The sequence below is a fragment of the Camarhynchus parvulus genome, chromosome 4A, assembly GCF_901933205.1.
Source record: "Camarhynchus parvulus chromosome 4A, STF_HiC, whole genome shotgun sequence".
NCBI lineage: Eukaryota > Metazoa > Chordata > Aves > Passeriformes > Thraupidae > Camarhynchus > Camarhynchus parvulus.
In genome coordinates this window covers 10,898,025-10,916,797 of record NC_044600.1, presented here as the reverse complement: position 1 = coordinate 10,916,797, position 18,773 = coordinate 10,898,025, and the positions used below count along the sequence as shown (strand labels likewise).

At 36.2% G+C, this 18,773-nt stretch overlaps 1 protein-coding gene across 1 annotated transcript in view; it reads left to right on the top strand.

The window, feature by feature from the left end:
- The window catches only part of SMARCA1 (SWI/SNF related, matrix associated, actin dependent regulator of chromatin, subfamily a, member 1), a 32,451-nt gene that overhangs the window by 5,741 nt on the left and 7,937 nt on the right, over positions 1–18,773 (top strand). The window contains exons 3-22 of the mRNA XM_030967368.1: positions 313–479; positions 1,408–1,508; positions 1,635–1,735; positions 2,015–2,194; positions 3,479–3,634; positions 3,880–4,011; positions 4,759–4,827; positions 5,559–5,668; positions 6,317–6,543; positions 7,095–7,216; positions 7,597–7,749; positions 9,100–9,232; positions 10,194–10,342; positions 10,935–11,054; positions 12,443–12,553; positions 12,741–12,854; positions 14,711–14,833; positions 16,345–16,477; positions 17,260–17,378; positions 17,574–17,786. Of these exons, the coding sequence (XP_030823228.1) occupies positions 313–479; positions 1,408–1,508; positions 1,635–1,735; positions 2,015–2,194; positions 3,479–3,634; positions 3,880–4,011; positions 4,759–4,827; positions 5,559–5,668; positions 6,317–6,543; positions 7,095–7,216; positions 7,597–7,749; positions 9,100–9,232; positions 10,194–10,342; positions 10,935–11,054; positions 12,443–12,553; positions 12,741–12,854; positions 14,711–14,833; positions 16,345–16,477; positions 17,260–17,378; positions 17,574–17,786 (2,733 nt within the window). The remainder of the gene's footprint in view (positions 1–312; positions 480–1,407; positions 1,509–1,634; positions 1,736–2,014; positions 2,195–3,478; positions 3,635–3,879; positions 4,012–4,758; positions 4,828–5,558; positions 5,669–6,316; positions 6,544–7,094; positions 7,217–7,596; positions 7,750–9,099; positions 9,233–10,193; positions 10,343–10,934; positions 11,055–12,442; positions 12,554–12,740; positions 12,855–14,710; positions 14,834–16,344; positions 16,478–17,259; positions 17,379–17,573; positions 17,787–18,773) is intronic.

Here is an 18,773-nt window from a genome sequence, read left to right as displayed (position 1 = left end):
ACGAGCAAGGTTAGGATTTCATCCTTTACTGCAAGTCATAACTTTAGTAGTTTTGTCTTTATCTTTTGTAGACAAAGATTAAAGCATCCCTTCACCACTGCTGGTGTGCCATGAAGCAGCTCCAGCTCTGTTTCACAATGCTTGTAACCCTCTGAGCTGTCTAACAGATGGCCTTGTCAGTCTTTCATCATATAAGTTGTTCTCATGAGTGTCTGAATTCTTTTTCGTAACGAAAATATGCTTTTATGAAGAAAAGTTATTTATTTTTCTTTTTTTCATTTTTTTTATTCTCTTCTCCACTTTGGAAACTAGAAAGCAGATCGAGCAAAAAGGTTTGAATTCCTCCTGAAGCAGACAGAACTTTTTGCACATTTTATTCAACCTGCAGCACAAAAATCACCAACGTCTCCACTGAAAGTCAAGCTGGGACGGCCACGGATGAAGAAAGATGAAAAACAGAGTTTGATTTCAGCTGGGGAGTATGTTTTATTTTTATTTCTGGCTTCTTACATGTTCAAACAACTTAGACTTTTAACATAATCTGTTTAGAGATAGTACATAGAAATTGTACTTTCAGTAAATCCAGACAATTTCCTATTAGTGGGGTATCAATTTCTTTAAAAGCTGATTGGTTTGAAAGCATCATCTGCTCCATTAACATAAATGTGACCTTGGATCAGAAATGCACTTTTAAAGCAAGTTATTTGATTCTTGCCATGTAAAATGCTTTGGTCTGTATTGTGGGGTGAGTTTGGAGCACACAAATTTAATTTCTTTTGCATGTGCTGAAGGGACACTCCAGGAATCAACCTGATGTGCCCCAGCTGGTAGTGCACCAGCCAGTGGGACCAGGGTGGGACTAGACCAGGTTGTGACAAGGCAGTGTTCATGTAGTGGGGATGTTGGATCCTCAGCACCAACTGGCTCTCCCCACTGGTCTGTCTGTGTTAGTATTGCAGCAGAGCCTGCCTGTAGTGCCACTGAAAGGTCTTGAAATAACAAGAAACTGTTTTGTTTAATGTTTGCAAAATTACATTCTATTTTAGAAATTTTAATTTTTAAAAAATGTGAATATGTGATTTTTCTGAACTTTGTAATTATCAAGTAATTGAGTCTAAGGCCACCATTGATGTGTCTTGTATGTCTGTGTTGCTCATTGAAAAGTGCCTCAGAGAACTCATGATATTGTCAGATTATAGCCATGGCTCTGAAAGAGATGGATTCCTGTCAGCCTTTCTGATTAAAACTGGAATGACTCCTGAGGAATAACATTTTAACAGGATGAGAGTTGGGTCAGGATTCCAGAACATTCACACTGTGGGTCAGTGATTGCTTCTGTTGTGATTTGGAGTTTGTAGCAGTTTTGAAGTGGTTTGTTCACACATCAGTGTTGGGCTCTTTCTTTAGGTACCGCCACAGGCGCACGGAGCAGGAGGAGGATGAGGAGCTCTTGTCCGAGAGTCGGAAAAGCTCCAACGTGTGCATTCGGTTTGAGGAGTCCCCTTCATGTAAGCATGGGGTTAATAGCTCAGTTCTCTGATTGATTTCATGAAATGAAGATCTGAGCAGATGGCAATTGAAATTTTCTACTTTGAATTAGTATTTTTCTACTTAGAGGAATCTTACATTTACAGATGTGAAAGGAGGAACACTAAGAGATTATCAGGTTAGAGGTTTGAACTGGATGATCTCATTGTATGAAAATGGAGTTAATGGCATTCTGGCAGATGAAATGGTAAGCAGTAATCTTTTGGATTTTTTGTGGTAACTGTTGAGTAAAATACAACATTGAAGTGCTTATAGGGTTTCATGTACATCCAGTAGTATGCTTCATTCTACAGCAGTCTGGTTTTTCAAATCTGAAATTGTAATGAAAGAAATTCTATTGCAAACATTTTTTGTGTGGTTTGCTTTAAACAAATGGCAGAATTACATAGTAAGAAAATGGTTTGAAAGTATTTCTCTATGTTATTTCACTTCAGCAAGTTTCTTTCCCCCCTCTTTGTCACTGCAGGGGCTTGGTAAGACTCTGCAGACAATAGCTTTATTAGGCTATCTGAAGCATTACAGGAACATTCCTGGGCCACACATGGTCCTGGTTCCAAAATCAACTTTGCATAACTGGATGAATGAATTCAAGCGCTGGGTTCCATCCTTACGTGCTGTTTGCCTTATTGGAGATAAAGATGCCAGAGTAAGTGCTTCACATTTCAGAAATTTATGCATTATTTGGCAAAAAATATCAGTTGGGTATGTGGAATTCTCCCTAAGCTATTTCTTTAATTACAGTATATTTTAGTAATCTTTAACTGCATTAATGTTGAAAGTGCAAAATGTTATGCTTGTGACTAGGAGGAAAAACTGAAAATCAGTAGATGAAATAAGAGACTGGGATTTGAGTACAGCCCTTTGAGTTGTCTGTTTTTCTGTTGTCTTTCTCTTTGACTTTTGCACCTATTTTTTATCTCTCTTCCATTTGTAATGTGACGGTGTGTACTCATTTTTCTTTATTGCACTCACTTTGTTATCTGTCCCTTCACCTTTTTTTCAGGTGACTTTTCCCACTCTTGTATTTTATAAGCCTGCCTGGCCTTGTAACTAGGGTTCTGCTGTAGAGCTTTTCATCTTTCATTGTGAAGGCCTTAAAGTAGATATGGAATGTTTTTCTGACTGAAAGGGATGAACGAGCTGGATGTTTCTGTGAATTCTGTAGCTGCTCATATGGATTACATGGCTGCCTGTTACTGCTTGAGGCTAGAAAGGTTCTAGGAAGGGAATAGGAGCTGGCAGTGTGGCCAGGAAGGCCAGTGGCATCCTGGCTTGTACCAGCCTTGCTGTGGCCAGCAGGACCAGGGCAGTGACTGTCCCCCTATACTGAGGTGCTGGAGTGTGTTCAGAGGAGGGAGCAGAGCTTAGGAGGAGTAGCTGAGGGACCTTGTTTTTGTAGGTCATAGGACAAGAGGAAATGGCCTCAGTTGCACTAGGGGAGACTGTCTGTGTGGCTTTCCTATGGGATGGTGTTCTTTCATGTGAAAGGATTTATATGCTTAGATATGTGCAAAACAGAGATGGGACACAGGAGGGAGCTGTTTGGGGAAGAGAGAAGGTAGTTGAGAGTGGACTATGTAAGTTGGTTTTGATACGCTTTTGTGGATTGTATCTTTGGACAAGTTAATTCAGAAGGTTTTTTCCCTTTTGGTTGTATGTACTCTATTTGAATTACAGAGAAATGATGCAGAAGAGCAAATAGCTAATTCTGAGTAGAAACTAATTTGTGTTTTGCTTAACTCCAACTTTCTCTGTGCTTGAAGTACAAAGGATTAAAGGCTTTTGTTACAGTAACTTTCAGTTACCGAGAAGATGTTTCAGATGAACTTTGTCTGCTAGTTTAGTGATGGTGGTGGAGACAACTTTCCCTGCATGCCATGAAAATTGTTCATATTTATAAATGCTTACTAATCCAGTTCTTCTGCTCTAGGCTGCATTTATCCGTGATGTTATGATGCCTGGTGAATGGGATGTTTGTGTTACATCATATGAAATGGTAATTAAAGAGAAATCAGTCTTCAAGAAATTTAACTGGAGGTACCTGGTAATTGATGAAGCCCACAGAATAAAGAATGAGAAGTCTAAGGTAAATTTGAAATTGTTTCATACTTGGAAGTTAGTTCAATACAAAAAGATGCATCTGATCTGAGCAGATTTCAAGTGTTAGCTGTGGTGTTTTTTTAAAATAAAAGCAATGAGATATTGGGTGGTAAATGTGAATTTCATAGGTAGCTCACTGTCTCTAAGTTTAACTGACATTGTTTTAGGTTTCAAAAACTGATTGACTGTGCTTTAGTGTAGATGGTGTTGATAACTATGTTGTGTTTCCAGCTGTCAGAGATTGTGCGTGAGTTCAAGACAACAAATCGATTGCTGCTTACAGGAACTCCTTTACAGAATAACCTCCACGAGCTGTGGGCATTACTCAATTTCCTTTTACCTGATGTCTTCAATTCTGCAGATGTAAGTTGATGTTTGGAAGCACAGTGTTATTTTGATTCCCAGAGTGCTGTCAGTAGACGAGAAGAATGACCAGCCTAGTAGGAGATGGACGTTGTGCATGACCCAGGTTCAGGGAAAGCTCTGTGGCTTACTGTAGATTGCTTTTGCTACTCTGCCTAGTTAAAACAGTGCATTCTGCTGGTGTGGATGGGGCCTCAGACCATTAACAGCAAATGCAATATCTTAAATAGATCAAGAATTATGCAGAATTTGAGAGAGCAATGAAGTAGCAAGAATATGAAGCATCCAAATAGACATAAGCCTTTTTTTAAAATTTAGAACTTGAATAATCTTTCTTCTTTTTTTACTGTTAATGTTTCTTTGTGCTTGTATTACTTGCTCATGTTATTTTTGCTCTGCTGTCCATCTAATTTTCTTAAGGATTTAAGTTGGGGTTTTTTTAACTTTTTGCCCCATCATCACATAAGCGCTGAAGGGAGGCACTTGGACACTGCAGTGATGAGCATGGAAATTGTTGTATATTAAGCAGAATATAGTTGTATTTTGTCTGCAGAGTGGTGCACTTGACTCAAATGTTACAACGTACCAGGGAGATGGCACAGAATTGCAGACTGGTTTTTCTTTTACGGAAGTAGTTTGTCTCAAGATTTATGCCACTCTCTGCTGGAATGAGAGAGAGTCAATATGTGTCTGTTAAAAGTACAGATAATAAACTGTTCTTACCAATTGTGCTGTTTCTCATCACAGGATTTTGACTCATGGTTTGACACTAAAAATTGTCTCGGTGATCAGAAACTTGTAGAAAGACTTCATGCTGTAAGTAATTAAAGCTGTAATCACATGTCATCATTAGCATACACACTGTAAAGAAGAAAACCAGATTAGTTTCCCTTTCATCTCAAAGTTGAAAAAATGAACATGAAGGTCTTTAGTTACAGGAATGCCTATCAGAATTTTCCTTAATTAAGCTTCCTGTCATAGGTACTGCTTTTTGTGTGGTACTGTTTGAAGCAGACAAAATCTGAACAAAAAGTGTGAAAATTAAGAATTTTGAGATCTTTTTGAAACCATTTATTATTGTGAATAGTACACTGATACATGTCATGCTAATCTAAATAAAGGCATGCCTTTACCTTTGTTTTACTGTGCGTGAGACAAGACATTTTTTGCAGTAGAAAAGAGGTCAGAGAGCCTAAAACATGCATTGCTTATACTTGAAATGTTGGTGTGTTTTGTCCCTGCTAGTGGAAATAAAGCAGGGTTTATGTTAAAAAGGATTAAATTTTAAAACTTAAGAGTTTTGCCCCTTCTTAAGATAACAACTGGGATGATTATGGCAATCTTTATATAGGGATACACATATTTATGTGTGAGTTTAGTCATTGCTGGACAACTTCGTTTTGCAAAATTTTTCTCATGAAGTCACCATGACAGCAAGAGATACTCATTAGTTCTGAATAAATATCAGATAATTGAATCTGTTAGTTTTGTATTTGTGGCAGTCAACTTTATACATTTATCTGTGTAAAACATCTTAATTTGTGTAGGTTTTGAAGCCATTTCTCTTACGTCGCATAAAAGGTGAGGTAGAAAAGAGTTTGCCTCCAAAGAAGGAAGTAAAAATTTATCTTGGGCTCAGCAAAATGCAGAGAGAATGGTGAGTTATTTACATCAAAGTAAGATTCTTTTCTGATAAACACTATAGCTCTTCACACTGATACTTTTTTCCCTTACATTTGCATGTTGAGAGAGTCAGAGAAAGTTATTTATAGCTGTCTTAGGGCTTTTGTAAAAAATGCACAAGTTTCAGAGAGCTCAGAAAGGGTAATAAAAAGAGTTGGGAGGAAGAAAGGAGAAAATTTTTTCCTTCCTTAAGTTTATGTGAAAGAACAAATGCCTCCTAAGCTTTGTCCTTTGATCCAAGTATGTATGCACCGAGAAATCTTAACCTGAAATTAGAAAACCTTGACGAGCTACATACCCAGAAAAGACATGAGGCGAGGAGCCAGGTCAGTGTAGCAGTTTCTGTCAAATAAGTGATATTTTTAATCCACTTTGTACTACTAAAATGGAAGTGTAAAATAATCCAGAGCAGATCATTGTCACTCACAGAGAGATTCCCTTTTGTACTGAGATATGAATTTGGAAATCCTTATTATCAGTCAGATGTTTCATAGTAATATAGCTCATTGTTACATAAACAAAGCCAACTCCCACGTAAATAAGAATGGTGGTATTACAGGGCTTAATTCATTCATTGAATTAAAAACCAGAAAGTTGTTCAAAACTGCCCTTAAAACCTCAGGTACACCAGGATCCTGATGAAAGACATTGATATCCTGAACTCAGCTGGCAAGATGGATAAGATGCGCCTGCTGAATATTCTGATGCAGCTGCGGAAGTGCTGTAACCATCCTTACCTGTTTGATGGTGCTGAGCCCGGCCCTCCTTACACCACTGACACTCATCTCATCACCAACAGTGGGAAAATGTTAGTTCTGGATAAGCTGCTGGCAAAACTCAGAGAGCAGGGTGAGTACTGTTTGTGGACAGCAGTGATCTGAATGCTCCTTCTCAGTTAAAGTATCTTTCAAAAATAGCTCAGGTTTAGCCTCTCCTGCAGTGAAAGTGTTCATCACTTTCTCTGAGGTTTTTCTTGAAAATTAATTTTCTGTAAATTTTAACACATGAAGGGAAAGAAATCTTATGGGAATGACAAGTAAGACAAAAAATATGGAGAAGCAGAAGGAAAGGAAGAGTAGAGCCTCCCTTCTCGTGTCTGTAAGAAAATTTCTGATGATAAGATTATTTCATCTATGTGCATTAGTCTGCACCAGATTTGCTTACAATGGATTTAAGTGTTCTGCTTCTTTGATTGTATATTTCTCTTCTATAATTTATCAAGTAATATTCTTGAGTGGTTAAATCACTACCAGAAAAGTAACTTGAGAAGAAAGACTTATTTAATTTAGGCATAGTAGGGAATATTTCACATAAATTCTCAGTCATGCTCTCTAGTAGCTCTGTGATAAGATCAATGTGAAAACATAAAATGAATGTCAAAACCTTCTGTGTTCTGTCAGGTTCCAGGGTTCTGCTGTTCAGTCAGATGACTCGTTTGCTGGATATTTTGGAAGACTATTGCATGTGGCGTGGTTATGAGTACTGCAGACTTGATGGGCAGACACCACATGAGGAAAGAGAGGTGGGAAAGTTGTATGCGAACAAGAAAAGCCTTTGGTTAGGTTAATAAGTTACTATTTACATATATGTATGTAGCCACATCATTGTTTAAAGTAAAGCAGAAATGCTAGAGTTTTTAAAAGGCTGCTAAGGGAATGTTTCTCCTAACCTGAGTCCACAGTATGTTTCACTTGATCCTCAGCTAAATGAAAAATACAGTATATTATGGAGTCAGTATGGATTTTCTCACCTGTCCAGACATACATTTCTTACTTTGATAAAATTCTTTTTTTATATGAAAATGGTGTAAATCTAAAAGAAATTTAATTGGAAAGCCGCCAACATACTGGAAACTTGTTTGAAAGATCTGATACTTCAGTGACACTTTTTTTTTTCTTTCAGGAAGCAATTGATACATTTAATGCTCCTAACAGCAGTAAATTCATTTTCATGCTGAGTACCAGAGCTGGAGGTCTTGGAATTAATTTGGCAACTGCTGATGTGGTTATTCTCTACGATTCAGATTGGAACCCTCAAGTAGATCTGCAAGCCATGGTGAGTTAACTCCCTAATATACATTTGTTTGTTTAAGTTGTCTATATTCTATTTTGTATAACTTCTCAGAACTTGCACTTTTGTTATTTTTCTTTACTTTTTTTTACACAAGACAATACCAAGAAACAAAGGAATTGAATAAAAGGGCATGAACAGAATTTGTGGAGGAAATTGTAGATTTTTGCTTGTAAAAATTTGTCTTAATTATTTTCATAATGAGAGATTACGTCTATCAAAATACTGTATCAATATTGTTAATAGAAGTATAGCATTATTCATAATTCTGTCTTTTCAGAAGAGAACAGTCAATGAATAATAGAGGACTGTTTTCAAAATAATGACAGATAACTAAAAGCATGCAGCCTTATATTTCTCATTTTGGAAGTTTATGGTTTTACTGTTTGTTTCTGCATAAGGCATTTGGTGGTGATGCTGAGAGTGGAGGAGGTTACCTTTGGGTTAAACCTACTCCAATCTTCTCTTTCTCAGTGCTAAATGTAAAAAAAATAGAGTCTGTAATTTGTTTCATGTGGAATAAAACTCATGTGATCCTTCTTGCATGATTAGTAGGGTGGGTATTTATTCAGTGGTTTGTAATTTTTAATTTTCTTTTAATGCACTTCAACACATCAAATATTTAATATCAATAGCTCAGCCTTTAGATATGCATGTTGACTGCCAATAGTTGACCAACTTCCTGGAGACTGTAAGTGTGATTTGTGAACTTCAGTGGGGTTTTCAGGAAGAAATGAATATTATGCAGGAGAGTAAAAGATTTAACAACTCATGTTTAAAGAGAAAATCCTAGTACCCACAGCTTGAAGGACAGCTCTTTAATTTTTTGATTTAAAAGGACATGTTTTCTAGAGAGGATAAACACAAGTTTTGTTACAAATGAGTGTAGTGTGTCAGTCATAAACCTGGTTTGCTGGCTTGGGACAAGCACAGTGTTGGAGCTGTGGCTGCAGGAACTCTGCACGCAGAATTCATGTGCTCAAGCCAGGGATGCAGAATGGCAATACTTGTGTCAAGTGTGAGAATTCATTTGAAAGCAATACAATGTATGCATGTATGCACTGTTGTGTGTCCACTTCCCAGCTGCAGTCTGGACAGACATTTGGTTATCTTCATTTACAATGAGGGAGATGCATTTATTGCTGTGGAATGACTCAAAGATGTAATAGCCAGGTATAAATAAATATTAGAATACTGGTTTTACAGTGATCTGTGCTTTTGAATAGGCAAGGGACCAAGAAGTACAATGCTACTTGAGGCTGCTATTTCTGCAAGCTGACTGTCTATTGCTTGTGAGTTCTTGTTGCTGAACACTCACTGATTTATGTTTGTTAGGATCGTGCGCATCGTATTGGTCAAAAGAAACCAGTACGGGTGTTCCGACTTATCACTGATAATACTGTTGAAGAGAGGATTGTAGAAAGAGCTGAAATAAAACTGAGACTGGACTCTATAGTTATACAACAAGGTATCAACTGCTATATATGTTTGTCTGCAACAGAATTGTTCAGTCCCTTAAAGTTTGGTTAAATAACTGTACAAATGTACAGTGTTAGAAAAAGCAGGCCTTGTGTATAATAGCAGTGTACTAAATCAACCTAATGTGCAAGGTATTCACTTGTTCAGCTGAATTATTGTTAAATTCTGTTTTCTGATTAATGTAGACAAAGACTTATAGTGAGTCTAAATGAGGAGAGTAAACTACAGCTGAATAGATGTTACTTAGTTTTGTGATATGTTAAATGGAAAAAAAAAGAAAATCAGGTATGTTCCATGGCAGTTGAAGTAAAGATATACATATGCTTCTTACCATGTAAGAGTTAACTGAAAAATAAAACACCTTTGTGTATTTTTGTTTGGAAGCACTTAAAGGAATAGTTTGTCAAAACTAAGGTACTCAAGCTAAGTTGTTAGGGTTGTTCCTATTTACTAAAGCGTGGGCTACTGAAAGGATGGTGGCCAAAATATTGATAGCATGAGAAGAGATAGGATAAGTGAAATTTTGGGATAGCAGTTAAATTTTGGGAAGAATAATTAGAAAATTGGGTTGAAATAAGTGATGCAAATGTTGAAAATGTCAAGCACTTCTTAGTGGTTATTATAGAATACTTCTTAATTTTTCATCTTGAGATAAGATTGTGACATTAAAAGTTCAGCTAACTTTGTAAGAATAAGAGCTTATATGTAAAATTCAGATTATCTGAATGTGAAATGTTTTTTGTTATGACTTGAATCAAAGTTGTTTTTTTAATTTTCCCCCAAAGTTCCTGACTTCTATTTATTCTCTTCTCGAGTGAAATGTATTTTTTCTGTATGGTTGTTCTGTTTTTCCTTTCTTGTTCTGTCAGTGAAGTAAAAAAATCCATTGCTTGCATGGTCCTACTAGAACTCCCACATTATAACTTCCAACATATTCCTTGTGATTGTAGGAAGGCTCATAGACCAGCAGTCCAACAAACTGGCAAAAGACGAAATGCTGCAGATGATCCGGCATGGAGCCACACACGTGTTTGCTTCCAAAGATAGTGAGCTGACGGAAGAAGATATAACCACTATTTTAGAAAGAGGTGAAAAGAAGGTTAGAGAACCTTTTCATATGGAATTCAAAATACCTATGCACAAAATGGAATGAGATCTGATTACGTAAATCTATTATTACTTTACTGTTTGTGCAGATTTTAAATATTATGAAAGTTTTGAAGAAGTAGAATTTGTGATTGTAATTATTTTCAAGATTCATGCTGTGTGCATCCTGTCTTAAGCACTGCTTATTTTGTGGTCTTTTAGAAAAATGTAAATTTAATGCCAATAATTCTGACAGACACAAAGTCTTTATGGAACCTCATTAGGTGATAGATAGCTCTATGAAAAAATGAACTGCCATTTCAGCTCCGAGGAGATCGGCATAAATTTAATTTGAATTTTAAAGTTAAATTCTACAGTTGTAGGACTACATCCCAGCATAATAAATTTAGTTTAATGGAGAGTCTTGAAGTCAAATTGCTCTAAATTGAAAAGGACAATGGGTATCTCTCTTTAGAAGAAAGTGTAAGTAAAAGTTAAAATCAGAAAAAGATGTTGAGAATGTTGTAGTAATGATGAAAGCTGTTTTTTTTCCAAAAAGATTAAATAGCTTGAGTGAGCCTAAAAATGTCTTCCTCTCATTTTAGACCGCTGAAATGAATGAACGATTGCAGAAAATGGGAGAGAGCTCTCTACGAAATTTCACTATGGACACAGAGATGAGCTTATACAACTTTGAAGGTGAAGATTACAGAGAAAAACAGAAGGTAATTTTTTGTGTTATTTAAGACTTCAGTTTAAAGGTGCAAACATAAAAGCCATACAAATGTTAGGAGTATAAAGGTTTCTAGATTCTAGAGAAGTAAGGAAATATTGAAAAATTCACTTGGCTCTGTCCAAGCATTAATATTCCCAATTTTTGTTAAACTACTTTCAGCCCCACTGTTTTTTTCATGGCAAAATCCGATACCATTGCTCAGATGTTATCCCTTTTGCACCAAAGCCACTGTGTTGCATGCTGCTGATGCAGTCAGTATTATTTTACTGTCCCATAACAAAGGTGAAAAAACAGGCCTGATAATAATTTTTTTAATGTGGATCGTGGACTAGAGTCTGCTTTTGCAGTGAAGATTTGTCTTAGTTTGAAAGAGAAGTGTCTACTAAGGAAGGCAGGAGCCTCCCTTGGAATGGAAAATGTAACCCCCTTCCCTCTGAATTACTATGATTTGAAATTAAGAGCTGTCAGGCAAAAATATCAGGATAGGAATAACTTTCTTTACTGGTATGTATAACAAGGCAAACAAACCACAGCAGTAAAAAGGAACAAAAGGAGAGAAACTATCCCCCAACAAGGTTTTAGTTTGTACATTGATTTTACCTAGTAATGGAAGGATCTCCATGCAAAGAGGTATTGCTCAGTCCCACAGTGTTCCCTTTGCATCTTTGTTTTGTACAATATGTATAGTGAAGATATCCTTAAGGTCTTACCTGTAATCAGATGTGTGAATTCTTACTTGTTAACTACAAAATGCCCTTCTAACTCAGGTTTTTATTGATTTTGAAAAAACTTTTAGAAAAATAAATTGCTTGATGAGAATATAGTGCAGTGTGTGGATTACACATAAAATTCTTTGGGTTGATAATTTCATTACAAGAAGTGAGTTAAATACTGCATAGTATGAAATAACATTAAGGATTTAGTTAAGATCAATTGATTGCTAATGGGTTTTTTGTCTGTGTTGTAGCCTTTATAGAGGTTATTCATTGTGATATTTAGAGAAGGAGCAATTTATTCATATCACAATAAATTAGAGAATTCAGAGGCTGAGTCCTCAGCTCTTCCATTGTGTTTTGGTAGATGGAATCATAACCCCACTCAGGTGTCTGAATTAAACTACTGTAAAAGAATCTCTTCTTGCCACTGCACTGCCTTACTTGTGTATTATCTTTTAAGCATTTAAATATTTGTTAGAATCAGCTATAATTTCTAGCTGATTTTTGAGCTCTGTTGTAGTATCCAAATTACTGAGCGCAATCATTAGATTTGCTGTGCAGAAATACATTGCTGTTTGTAGTGCCATATTAGTCATTATTCTTGTGACTTTAGGGAAGCAAACAGTTACTTGAGTAGCTTTTTGTTCTGTTCTGTGTTTAGCTGAGCATGATGGAATGGATTGAGCCTCCAAAAAGAGAACGCAAAGCCAATTATGCAGTGGATGCTTATTTCAGAGAGGCCCTACGTGTCAGTGAACCAAAAGTCCCAAAGGTAAGGAGGTGGCAAGTGTTGGAAGGGTTTTATGTTGTTCTTTTGCTCCTCCTCTCCCATGCTGCATCCCTGGCTCTGCTCTTGTGTATTTACAAAGTCATAGGTTGCCACTGCTGCTGAATTATGGTAGTTTACTTGCAGAAAAGTTAAGCTTCTATAATGTTGATTTATCTGTGTATTTTTGAAGGCTCCACGACCTCCAAAACAACCAAATATTCAGGATTTTCAGTTTTTTCCACCACGGTTATTTGAACTTCTGGAAAAAGAAATTCTATATTACCGTAAAACTATAGGATATAAGGTAATGCATTTTTTTCTTTTCAAATCAGTGAAATGTATTTGTATTGCATTTTGTAAATTTGTTGTAGCCTTGACTTGTCAAGTTATTGTGAAAGAAATGGCTTAAAGCCTCTATTCTTCTGTTTCTGTTCCACTGAGGAGCAGAAAAAATAATCTGTCGTTCTTTCCTTCACTAAAAATTCTGTATCTGTGTAGCTTTGTGTTTTTTGGTGGATTCCTAATGATAACATAGAGTAGAAAAAGGAAAGACAGTTCTGATGCTTCATATACTCAAAACAAAGGTGTGACATGTGGTCTAAGGTAAGGACAATTTGGCTAATATAAAGTCACCTTCCAGAGTTTGATTTTTTTTGTAAAAACTTTTCTATGTCTTTGTGTTGATATGAAGGTAATTAAAATGACATCAGTTTTCCTTTGATTTGAGTGGGATATAAAAGGTTTAAAGGTGTGGAGAATGTATTACTACTACAAAAAGGAAACCAGAAAACAGATTTCTCAATTTTCCCTTTATTTTTTCTTCCTGTTGTACCTTAGCTGAATTTCCCCCTTTTCCCTGCTGACATGACTAGACAAGCAGTGAACAGATTATGTTATCCTCACTTGGACCAGTATTGATTGAGTAAACCAAATGGATTCTCTACTTCCAGCCAGACATGTCTCTCTAATTTGCTTTAGAAAGCCTCAGCTTTCATGACAGGTTGCAGCAAGGAAAAAAAATCACCTAAAAATGTATTGGAGAACATAAAATTGTCATACAAAACAACAGATAGAAAATTGGTGAGAGTAGAATTAATATTGGTAAAATGTATTTTTAAGAAAAAGCAGAAGGTTTTTTTAGAATCTTGTTTGCAGCCAAAAGAATTTCATGGGGATGTCAGGATAGAATTAAGATGAGTATGCAGTTAGTTTAGGAAAAGAATTTATTCAATTAATGCTCCAACAAAGAAGGATGAGAGAATTGCTAGTGTTGACAATATGCATGTAAAAAGATGTGTTTCAGACCAGTTATGGAAACCTGTCAGCCTGGAAAGGTTGAACATGGATAGTTGTTATCTTAAAAGGTTAGTATGACTGTTTACTGGTGGGGAAAGTGATAAATATAATTAAATTTGTTTAGCTTTGAAATGGAAGTATAACTTCCAATCTGAAGAGCGTTTACTATAAATACTGGAAACAGCCATAAACAGTATCAGAAGGTAGGCAATGGGCAGAGACCAAGCTTTATGTGTCAGTCTTAATTTAAACCAGTAAAGTCAAGAAGATTTCTTATATATTAAAACCAGCTTAACAGTTCTTATCTTCCACTGCCTTTTGCTGCAGTAATAAGTAAGGTCTACTAAACCTTTACTGGATACTGTTTCTGACTTGTTTGCTGTTGTGTGCAGTGGAATTGGAGTACAGTTCCAAGGTCACAAATACTAAATTGGTCAGTGTGGAAGGGACAGATGAAATGTTGCTTGTTCTTGTTTACATCGTGTTGCGTCTGGTCCTTACTTTGGGCAGTGTGCATGGCTTTACAGTAAACCTGGCAGAACTTAGTGTTTCCCTGTAGTTATACAACATTGTAAACCAGTGAATGTAGGAAAGCAGATCCTTTGCTGGTGAAAAGTACCACTGGAATCAGTGAGCTGTGACAGCTCAGCCTCTCACAGTATCCTGAGGTCATTGTGTGCAGGAGTGGTGGGTTCAGGGCATAACGAACTTAGAACTTAAAGCCAGTCCTATTTTTGAGAGGAGGGGTTTAAGCAATAAGATCTGAATCTAGGTAGAACACATTTTGTACAAATTATTGCTTTTAAAATGCAGTCTTTGAAATAACATTGCTGCACTACTGCTTTTTGATACCCCTGATTTCAGGTCCCCAGGAATCCTGACCTTCCGAATGCAGCTCAGGTACAAAAGGAGGAACAAAAGAAGATAGATGAGTCTATGCCTCTGAATACTGAGGAAAGTGAAGAGAAAGAAAAGCTTCTAACACAGGTAAAATAAAATCAGCTGAAGTATTTCATCATATGTTTTTGCTAGTATGGAATAAGTAATGGTAAATACACAGAAAAGCTATGCTGATGTTATTGAAAGAAGAAAGCATAGAACACGTAATCATTTTGGTTGGTTTTGCTTTGAGGGACCTTTCCTGTCCTTGAACAAGTTTACATTTTAGTAATCTACTGTTTTCTTGGAAGTCCTTGAACATTTGTGAGGCAGCAGTTTGTATAGTAGATGTACTACCCAGCAATACCTGCAGAAATCCAGTCAGTGGGTTCCTTGTGCATGAATAAAGCTTCTGTGTTGATTTTAAATAAAAAAGGGTTTGAATCAGGACAAGCCTGTGTCGACATACATGGTGTTTATGCAGGTGTCTAAGGCATGTCACATCCATTAATTTTTGTCCCAGTTGAGTTGTTAGGCATGTTCTCTTTTATACTGGGACTGAATTTCTGTCACCGATTTGTTTCTTGACCTTTTGGCTGATTATCCTGCTGAGTTACGCTGGTTGTTAAGGTGAAAGGCATGTTCAAAGTAACAGGACTTCTTGATTCAGAAAATTTTCTCTAGAAGAACTGGGCATATGGTGTACCTTGGAAGAAAATTCCAAGGTCACAATTTCACTATTAATTTCACCTGTATATAGCAGAGGAAATATTTCAGCTGGTGTTGATATGCATATCAGTACTGCTGTTAATGATTAAAAAGAAATAGTTGTATTGTGTATGTTAGACTCACTCTGAACATGCTAATTGTGGACTGAACTTATTTAGCTGAACTGACAAAGTTCCTTGAAAATACATTTCTGTGATGAAAGAAGCTCAGTGCACTACAGATTATTGCCCAGGCATGTGATTGTCTTGTTTGTTCTTGTCATTTTCTGCTTCCCTGTCTTTAAATTGTAATGTCTCTTTCTTGTATAATATTTTTGTGCATTGCATCTCGCTTGTTCAGTTTTGGATTGATTTCTTTGGTACATAACAAATTCTCTCTTTGACAGTGCTTTAGAGTTTCCATTTGATTGCATCTTTTTGGACTAGAGATCTTTTCTTGACATACTTATGCTTTCATCCAGCTGTTTGTCTGGTTCCAGGTTTGTAAATATCTGAAGTAGGAGCTCTTGCTTTAGATACTTGCACTGCTCTGAGAACTTGTGATGACACAGGCATTGCTGCACCTTGTACTGCTCTGAAGTGTGGTGCTTGTATCTGCAGGAATGCAGCTGTCACTGAGCTTGTTTCTTTGGAGAAGTATCACAAAAACTTTAAAAAGAAAGGATAAAAGCTGTTACTAATGCACGTGGAGTCATGCCCAAAAATAACTGTTTAGTTATAGGTTCAGTAATAAGCCCTGGATAACACAAGTTTATGGAAATCCTGAAAGATCATTAGTCACTCTAATTATGTGATGTTGCAGAGGAGCAAATGGTACATAAATAAATCAAAATTTTGGAAAATGCTTCCCTTTGACCTGATAATGCCTTCTTGATCTCTTGTTGCTTACAGGGTTTTACAAACTGGAATAAAAGAGATTTTAACCAGTTTATTAAAGCTAATGAGAAATATGGTCGTGATGATATAGACAATATTGCCCGTGAGGTGGAAGGAAAGTCACCTGAGGAGGTCATTGAGTACTCAGGTTTGTGATATTTGTAAATGTATTTATTTCCTAATACTGGAGCATTACCATGATTGTTGTTACATGTTCTTTTAAAATTACAAGATGGAGAATTTGGATGCATTTAAGATTTTTTTTGGTTAAAGTATGCAACTTTGTTTTTTTTTTTTCGGAAGACTAAATTCTATTTAAAAGGTTGATTTTGTAGCATATAACTAACACCTACAGCTGCCTTTAGCCCTCCTTAGCCATGATTTAGAATTTGACATAGTTAATTCTCACTGACAACATGGACTTGTGAAATTGTACATTTGCCTTATATTGCCAATGTGATTCTTTATGCTGTATCTCTGCTATTTTACCTGCTAGTACGCTGTGTCTTTGTCTTTTGTATTTACACAGTGCTTTTGAGATTTCTTCCTCTTTCAGCCTTGGATGTAATTTTACTAAACACCTTCATAAAATGAACTTTGCAGTGTTGTTTCCTGTAGTTAAAAAGGAAGAGCTCTACAAGAGTTCCCTTCAGTGTTGAATTTATTTTACAGTGAATTATGTTGCATGCAAATTTTGTTAGAATTTTTACTAAGCCTTTACTAACAGTTAACTTTTAAAGATACTGAGTAAAGAATCAGTGCAAGCTTACTTTTTGGCTAGCACAGTAAGCTGGAGAGCATTAGCTCATTGTTTAAGATTAATGGAACCACAAGCTAAATTCTTTCTTTTTTTTGCCAGAGTATCTTAACAGTGAAGTCATAAGAGCAGAGGAAAAGATTAAATTGAACAATTTTGTTTTGTGTTTTTAGCTGTTTTCTGGGAGCGTTGTAATGAACTACAGGACATTGAGAGGATTATGGCTCAAATTGAACGAGGAGAGGCCAGAATTCAACGGAGGATCAGCATCAAGAAAGCCCTTGATGCCAAAGTAATTATTCCAGGTTTTTTGTTTTCTGTAGCTGACTTCCAAAAATTCCTTCAGAAAAGGAATAACTGGGGATGAGAGTTCTGTCTTTTTATGCAGCATAGGTAGTATACCATCTCTACATGTACATTTATCATGTAATGATTCCTTGATGTAACATGGTACGTTTATTAGTCCTTATTTTTGTTTTGCATTTAGATTGCAAGGTACAAAGCACCTTTTCATCAGCTGCGTATTCAGTATGGAACAAACAAAGGGAAGAATTACACAGAAGAAGAAGACAGGTTTTTGATCTGCATGTTGCACAAGATGGGCTTTGACAAGGAGAATGTGTACGAGGAGCTGCGGCAGTGCGTGCGCAACGCTCCTCAGTTCAGGTTCGACTGGTTCATCAAATCCAGAACTGCCATGGTAGGTACCACTTACAGGGACTAGCCATGACATGAGGCATCTTGTTCTTTTTTTTTAGCACCACTACATAAGATTTGTTTAGGAAACAAGTGCTGAAAGAATAACTTTGGGTTTTATCTTAATTTCTGTTTTTTTTTATAGTAACCTTTTGTCTTAGTACAAAAAAATGCAATACAACTCAAACACAGATTAGAAAACCTGCCAGGCTCAAGTCCCATGTTACCCAAAGGCATTAAGGCAGAGGTAGACTAGACTTACAAATATCCTTGTTACTTTTATTGCAAACTGAGTGCTTTACCAAACAGTGTCTCTTAAAATACGACTCTTTTAGAGTTGTTGCATAACATTAAAGACTAAAGACATGTGAATAATATACTTGGAGAAGGGAGCAGCTCTTCTAATGCAGTATTTAATTTCTAACAGCATGAGGAAAGTTAGTGATTCACACAGAAATTCATCACTGAAGCAATAGGTTTAAAATGCACTTTGTAGTTTGTGAATGTGGATTATCCCATGGAAATGCCTAAATTTCTTTAGGCATACTTTACTGAAAATTTTGTTTGTATTTAGAGAATATAATACAAGGTTAATAGCAAGTAGACTAGTACTCAGAATTTTAGAGCAGAGCCCTTAATTTTTAATTGAGTTATTAAGCAGGAATTGATAACACTAACAGAAGCTTTGGTGGTTGCAAATATCAAGGTATGTAGGTACCACCATCAGAATAAGGGATTCTTTCAATGATAAAAAGCTGTTGGATCTACCCCAAAATTTTTGCTCAATTCCTTCTACTTGTTGTTTGTCTTCATTTCCTGACCTCAGGATTTGTTTGTCCGAAAGAATGTTCTTTCAGAGTTCTGGGTACTGTACTAAGAATAAATAAAACATAAAATAAAATATTTAAAATATGTATTTGAACAGGTGGGGATATTTGCTTTTCCCAGTACTACTTATAATTATGCAATACACTTTTTACTTGATATTTCA